The sequence below is a fragment of the Purpureocillium takamizusanense genome, chromosome 1, assembly GCF_022605165.1.
Source record: "Purpureocillium takamizusanense chromosome 1, complete sequence".
NCBI lineage: Eukaryota > Fungi > Ascomycota > Sordariomycetes > Hypocreales > Ophiocordycipitaceae > Purpureocillium > Purpureocillium takamizusanense.
The window spans coordinates 4,467,184-4,474,487 of NC_063068.1; the positions used below are offsets into that span (position 1 = coordinate 4,467,184).

The window sequence follows — 7,304 nt, forward strand, 5'->3', positions numbered from 1 at the left end:
ACCAGGTGCCGCACATTTGCGTCTCCACGGTAAATGGACCGCGGAGGAGCTGCTTGGCGTGAGCTTGCACGGGGAAACCGAGTCGCTTTGCGAGTCAATGGCATCAGAACGCTCTACAAGTCCCACACATTGGCGCTGGCGAGCAAAGCATCATACCAGGGGTTGGTCCTATCCGACACATCTCATCCCAGTATAATCTACACGAAGTCGAGACCACTCTGTGAGAGATGCCTAGGCTATGGTGCCTCACCAGTTGTGGCATGTTGTTTGCCATAAAATAGCCATAATTAGTAGGCAGTTGTCGAATCCTGCAGCGTGTATCCATGGGTTTGCTTGCTCGTACCAGTACATATGTGTGGCATATGCTGCGCTACGGGGTACGAGCACCCTTAACGCCAGACGCATTTGGAGTGTGGGAAGTCCGGCAAAGTGAGTAATCCGTACGTAGAGTCCTCTGAGGCTGCAGGGTTATGCTGCAAGATTAGGCGAACCTTGCATCTCATGTTTCACATGCATGTCATTGCTCTGGCGTCTCGTCCCAATGTAAGTACCTGGTACACTATCAGCCGCCGATGGCAGCCTCGGGGCGCCGGAGCCGTCGAGTATTGCGGGATGAGCACATGGCTCAAAGGCTTTGGGGATGGGCTGATGTCTGCGTCAATTGCTGACGAAACGCGTAAATTGAAGGGTGAGCCGGCGCTGGGGGCAAGTTGTGTATGACGTCGCAAGATAGCTTGCTCGAACGACTGATGGGTTGGATGGCTGGTCGAGCTGACAATGTTCCGAGTGCTCTCCACGCCTGTTAGCTCACGCCTATTCCACCTGGCATGATGAGGATGAAGCTAGGTATGTAGAGACAGGTCAGGGGTGCCATGCAAGCAACAGGGTTGAGAACTGTCGGTCGGGAATCAGCATAAGCTCTTCGAAGCTCTTCGAAGTTGGCGGGAGCTGGCGGGGGGGCGTTGGTATGTGCCGGTCATGGCCTTGCTCGTGAGACCGGAATGCGGTTCGTGAAGCCGCCTGGGCCACCAAGGTGTTGGCGGTCGGAGTGGGTGACGGGCTGAGGCGGGGTGCTCGAGACGGGCACAGTGGGGGCCCTGTGACAAAATGCCACACGCGAATTTCTACTACCAACTGGCAAGGCGACCAATGTCTTGTGCATTATCGACTCGAATCCTGTGAATGCGAGTGGCCGTCCGGCATCTCCCGTCTGTGTTCGTGTCTCTCTTTCGTCGTTGTGGGCAGCCTTACATAGTAGGAACCTCTGGGGCGGAAGGCAGCGGACTGGCGGTTGTTGCTGCCGACTGGTGCGCCGTGTTCGGCCGATACCTGGTGGTGGAGGAACATCCATGAAACCGGCAGTGCCAAATGTCGGTGTCGGGTGGGCCGTTTGGGACGGGATTGGGAGCGTTGGTATAGTACCACAGGGACCATTGGAGGGGCGGAAACCACATCAGGAGCTGGGAATGAGCGCCGTATGTATGCAACAGCAAATGTATTTCGCATGTCAGGGTACAGGAGGCCCTGATGCCCGCCGCGAGTGCCGCGCCTCCCTCCACCGAGCGAGCAGGTGCAGGCCGAAAGTGGCACCACTTCTTCACCCGAGATCTCAGATGCGTCCAATCACCAGCGTGCAGTGGGCCCCGGGACCCTGGTTCCAGGCGCTGCGAGCCAAATCAGCCCATTTTGGCCTCACAAGCCCATCGAACTCGACAGCACGAAAGCGAGGTCATGCCACTTTTCCGCCGCGGCCTGCTGGGCGCTCCACGCGACGTCCCCAATCCTCCATCCCGTTGGGCGAGCGCGCGGGGCCTTCCCTGTGCCCATCCACGCCGTCTGCCCCTGCCCTGTCCAGCAGCGGGTTGTGCGGTCCATCATCCTACGTCCCGTCGTAGGAAAGGTACTTCGTAGGAACCTGCCCCCTTGCCATACCGTCCCCGTAGTGCGCCTGACAGAGCGTTCACAGGCCAATACTTCGTACCTACCTCCATACCAGTAGGTACCTGTGTAGTAGTACGCAAGTACTTGCAGCCGGTTGACAAGAGACGCGAAATACGAACACTTTGGTCGGGCATGCCCTGCCTGGCCCGGCCGATGAGGCGCCACCCGTCGCTGTCTGAGAGTCGATCAGCGAGAGGAACCAGAGAGACGGGAACTGGGGGTCTCCCAAACAGTGGGCGGCGGCAGGCCGGGAACTACTAACCTACTACACTGCACTCCTGCCCTGCCCTGCTCGACGGGGTGAAGCGAAGCCCAACACACCTCAGAGGATGGAACCAGCAGAACGGATGGATGGCACATCCTGACTCTTGCAGGCCCTGCTAGTCGCGACTTGGACGCTTCTCGGTCGAACGATTGATAATCCTCGACGGGCGCCCGCACGTATACCCGTACCCATCTGCCCGCCACCTCGAATCGCTGCCACCAACACATCCGGCCAGGCCAATTCCTTCAGTCTGCCTCGCGATATATCTGATCCAGGTGACCCGGCTCGGCCCCAACCTGCAACCTGTCATTGTGTCACGAGTCCAGCCCGCTGCTGCCGGACAACTCCAGTCTCACCATCTCACACGGGTATATCGGCTTCGTACAATCTCATCGCAGCCTGGAACCATCTCGCGGGGCACCGCTACTGCTGCGTCATCTCCAGCCGATCAGCCACAGCTCTGACTTATTACCTTTTTTTCTCCCGCCGGCTACCGCCCTTCCAACGACGACATATCGACGGATCCCATCTGCTGCGCCGTTAGCTGCTCTGGGGAGCACCGTCTGCGCCGTCTACTGGTGTCCTGGCTGCCAGATTGTGTTGGGGCTGCGTGGCTTATCAGCCAGGGCCGCGAGCGCAACTTCTCGTCCATCCTCACGCTTGATTTTATACTTCTTTCACCGCCGCAGGACTCTTTCGTCCCTGCCTTTACCCGCGAGCCCATTCGAGGCCACGACCTTGACACCCCTCCCCAAAGCAGCCCACTCGGCCCATATCGCGGGTACCGTGCCGCCCGACGCATACTAACTAGCCGCCGCCTGAACTCTGCCACTGATCCGCCCAAACACCTCCGGGCATTCGTCTCTCCCCCCGCGTCATATCCGTTGTGCCGTCCGAGACATGGCGCCTGGCATACTCAACAGCAGCCCCCCGAACCTTCCCCAAAATCTACCAGTTGATGTCGAGCACCAGTTGGCTCCCGTCAACGAGGACGAGGAGCAGGATGCCGTCGCTGACCTGACGTTGCTACGGAGCTTTCCCGAGCCTCCGACAGAATGCCAGGTTTGCGTTGTCGGAGCAGGTCCTGCGGGACTGATGCTGGGCGCCACACTGACTAGGTACGGCGTTGCCGTTGAAGTCATCGATGACAGGGCCGATCAGACCCCGGTCGGAAGGTAAATGTCACCCCTCGCTTCCGTCGCTTGTACTACCTTTACATTGGGATCTGGCGCTGACTGACTGCGCCTGCTTGCAGGGCTGATGGTCTTCAGCCAAAGACGATTGAGACTTTCCGACAACTGCGCCTGGCCGATGCCCTGCTCCAGCGAGGCGTCCGTGTTTTCGACATCTCCTTCTGGCGCAGCACCGCGGATGAGCCTCTACATCGATTGGGGCGCGAGGTTCACTACCCACCTGTAATTGATGTCTTGGACCCTTACATTCTCCTGGTCCACCAGGGCATTGTCGAGGGCCTCTTCATCGATGACATGCGAAAGCGGGGCAAGGAGGTTCGCAGGAACATGTCCTTCGACTCCTACGATTTCCCCGCTGGCAAGAATGGACAAATGCAAATAAACTGTCGGACCAATGTCACACACGATAAACGAACCCTTTTAACCCAGTACCTGGTTGGCTGTGCGTATTTGTCTGCCTTTTGCGTGCGTCATGAGCTGGACTGACACGGTGCATAGGCGATGGAGCTCACTCCAAGGTTCGGAAGAGTATACCCGATGTCGAAGCCGTCGGCATGTCCCAACCCGCCATTTGGGGTGTTCTGGATGGCGAACTCATCACCGACTTTCCCGACATCTGGTCGAAGACGCTCGTCTACTCAGAAGAGCACGGATCCATCCTTCTCATCCCCCGCGAACGGAATATGACACGTTTCTATATCGAGTTGAAGTCGTGCGTGGGAACCGATCGACGACGTCTCGGTCAGACATTCGTAATGGAGCAGGCACGCAAGATTATGGCGCCCTACAGCGTCGATTGGAAGTACATTGAGTGGTTTGGGCGTTATCAAGTTGGCCAGCGGGTGGCCAGTCGCTTTTGTGACGGCCAAACTAGGATTTTCTTGTCTGGCGATGCCAGTCACACACACTCCCCCAAGGCGGCACAGGGCATGAACACATCCATGCACGACTCATGGAACTTGTCGTGGAAGCTCAACTTGGCCGTCCGTGGCCTGGCAAAGCCCACGCTATTGGAAAGCTACGAAGAGGAGCGCCGCAAGATTGCCTTGGATCTGGCTAACTTCGATTATGAGCACGCCAACCAGCTGGCAGGAGGAGATGCTGTCGCCTTGGCCAAGAACTTCAAGGCCAACGTCCGCTTCATTTCCGGCATTGGCGCAGAATACAGCGGCAGCTCCATCAACAAGGACTTGCCAGCAATACCCTTCGGCATGGGCGACGCAAGGCCGGGATGCCTGTTGCCCCCAGGCAAGGTGTCCCGCTACATCGACTCCAATCCAGTCGATGTGCAGCTTGATATTCCAATGCTAGGCCAGTTCCGAATTTTCATCCTTACTTGGGATGTACAGCAAGCCGCCCCGTTTTTGACCACATTCTGCCGTGCCATCGCAGACAACAAGTCATTTGTGAGCCAACTCTCTGCAGCCGCCAGCGCCTCATACGCAGCGCAGCCGAGATTGGGCTCGCCGGAGGACGTATATCTCAGACCCGAAAGATACACTGCCGTCAGCCACCTGTTCACCTTTTCCCTTATAAGTATGCTTCCTACGGCCGTTCTTGACATGAATAGATCACATACTAACTGCGCAACAGCAACAATGGCCAAGACCGAGTTTGAGATATCCGACTTGCCCGCCCTGCTGCAGGATAGCCGCTGGACCATTTACCTCGACAACGTCCCAGAGCAGGATACAAGAGGTCAGCAGTGTACGGACAAGTGGCTAGGACGCCTAGAGCCGGGTGAGGTGGCCATACTTAACGTGCGGCCGGACGGCTACGTCGGGTCCGTTAACCGTTGGGATACGGCCGTGGACGACGCCGGTGTCGATGCTGCGAGGTGGCTCGACGACTACTACTCTGGATTTATGCAGGTGCCGACGACGGCGAATTAATGCGAGATCAAATGTGGGTTATAAGTATAGGTCTCGATGGAGTAGTATATCTAACCTCTGACTGAAGAATTACTGTTTGTAGACATGCAATCACTATCTGTTTTAATTATAGTTAGCTATGTCTAAAGGGTATATAAGTTATATAGTACGTAACGAGGAAAGGAAACGAATACTCTATCCGGATCTATATATTATAAGTACGTAGTATATTTATATAAATGGAAAAGACTAGCCGTATAGACAATCTAAATTATTTAAATTCTAGGTCCGTACTTTATGCCTAGACTACGCTAGATATTTTTAGTGCGTAAGTAAAGAATAGTATAGGCGCCCTATAATATACGCTAGTATCTTAATTAAACTTTAATTAAGCTATATTATTAAAACCCCTCGCCCGCCTCCCGCCTAGCCGGCCGCGGGTGTAGGGTAGGCCGCCCTAACTTAGTATACTAGCGCGCCTTAAGCGCTAGGTATAGGGCATTATTGCGGGAAATCGTCGAGTGGCCCGCGGGGCGTAGGTAGCGCGCGGGCACCTAGGCGGGCCCTAGAGGGCCTACGGGCCCTAGGGCCGGGCGCTAGCGGCGGCCGCCCGCTCGCGCCGTAGTAATTCGCGTATTATAATTTTAGTACGAGCGGGGTTAAATCCTTTATAGACGACTTAGCTATGCGAAACGGTCCTATAAGTAATAGAGTAGCCTTATTATTACGATCTACTAAGGGTAAGCCGTCCTTTGCCTCGATTTCCCTAACGCAGGGGGGCCAGCGCGGCTGGCCCGGCGTGGGGGGGAGCCCGGGGGGTGGTCTCGGGGAGGGGCAGCGCCCCCTCGCCCGCCTCCCGCCTGGCCGGCCGCGGGTGCAGGGTAGGCCGCCCCGACTTGGTGTGCCGGCGCGCCTCGAGCGCCGGGTGCAGGGCATTATTGCGGGAAATCGTCGAGTGGCCCGCGGGGCGCAGGTGGCGCGCGGGCACCTGGGCGGGCCCCGGAGGGCCTACGGGCCCTGGGGCCGGGCGCTGGCGGCGGCCGCCCGCCCCCTGGGGGCGCCCGCCCGGGGTCGGGCCCGGCGGCGGGCGCAGGGTAGTCAAATCGCGGCGGGCTGTTAGTGGGCGCGGGGCCGCTATGGCCTGGCTGCTAGGGGGTCTCGGCGGGCGGTCGGGCGGGCTACCCTAGAGCGCCTAGGTGTAGGGTATTATTGTGTATCCTTTAAAAACCTACTAGTTTACCTTTACGCTAGCTAGCTATAGACTATCTATCTCCTCTATAGAAAGGCGTCTATAAGTTAGTTTAGTTCCTTAGGTACTATAAAATCCTTAGCGTAAAGGGACGCAAGAAATAGCGCATCGATATTTCGGTATATAATCGTCTACGTAAAGACAGGGCTTTAGGAGGCCATTCGTATATACGAAAATACACCGGACGGCGGGCCTCCCTTGCTCCTAGTTCTCTCCGTGTCCCGGGCATATATATCGTGTCCTATACTTACATCCCTAATGCATCTCGTTCTCGGTCGGGGTTGCGAATCTACTATGCTCTAGTCCGTTAATGCACCCCGCAACGCCGTTCCTCTAGGAACCATTAGCGTATGCGTAAGAGAAGGGTGAATCAATCGGCCTTAAGCCCTATAGGTCATCCTTTATCGCGGTTAGCTTCGACTAAGAGTCGTCCGTCGGGTCCTTAAGGAAGGCGAGTAGTCGGACGGTAGCGAACTTCCGCTAAGGCACCGTTCGCCTTAGGGCTCCGGGCCCGGCGGGTCCGTAGATATCTATCGTCGTTAGCTTACTCATCTAGCAAGAACCGGGAGGGCATCCTATATCCTATATCGTCTCTACTATAGACTCTACGATCTTATCGCATTAGCGGTACTACGACTGGCCGTTTATACGACCGGAGGTCTCCTTTAGGAGTCGAATACTGCCTACCGCGGGCGTTCCGAAGATATTATAAGTCGCCGGGAGTTCGTCGAATAAGGCCCGGAGGGCTTTAGCGATTCGCTCCTGGATTTTACGCTTAACGTAGG

General features: G+C 56.7%; 1 protein-coding gene across 1 annotated transcript; it reads left to right on the plus strand.

Moving 5' to 3' along the window:
- The first annotated feature begins 1,967 nt into the window (after positions 1 to 1,967).
- Positions 1,968 to 5,533, plus strand: JDV02_001387 (uncharacterized protein). Its single transcript, XM_047982310.1, has 4 exons — positions 1,968 to 3,381; positions 3,462 to 3,841; positions 3,898 to 4,935; positions 4,993 to 5,533. The coding sequence occupies exons 1-4, from the start codon at positions 3,107 to 3,109 to the stop codon at positions 5,289 to 5,291; spliced, it is 1,992 nt and encodes a 663-aa protein (XP_047838272.1). The 5' UTR covers positions 1,968 to 3,106; the 3' UTR covers positions 5,292 to 5,533.
- The last annotated feature ends 1,771 nt before the right edge of the window (positions 5,534 to 7,304 follow it).

Coding starts and splice junctions, on each gene's coding strand:
- JDV02_001387 (XM_047982310.1), top strand. CDS start 3,107: ATGGCGCCTGGCATACTCAACAGCAGCCCCCCGAACCTTCCCCAAAAT. Junction 3,842..3,897: donor AACCCAGTACCTGGTTGGCT/GTGCGTATTTGT, acceptor CACGGTGCATAG/GCGATGGAGCTCACTCCAAG. Junction 4,936..4,992: donor GTTCACCTTTTCCCTTATAA/GTATGCTTCCTA, acceptor ACTGCGCAACAG/CAACAATGGCCAAGACCGAG.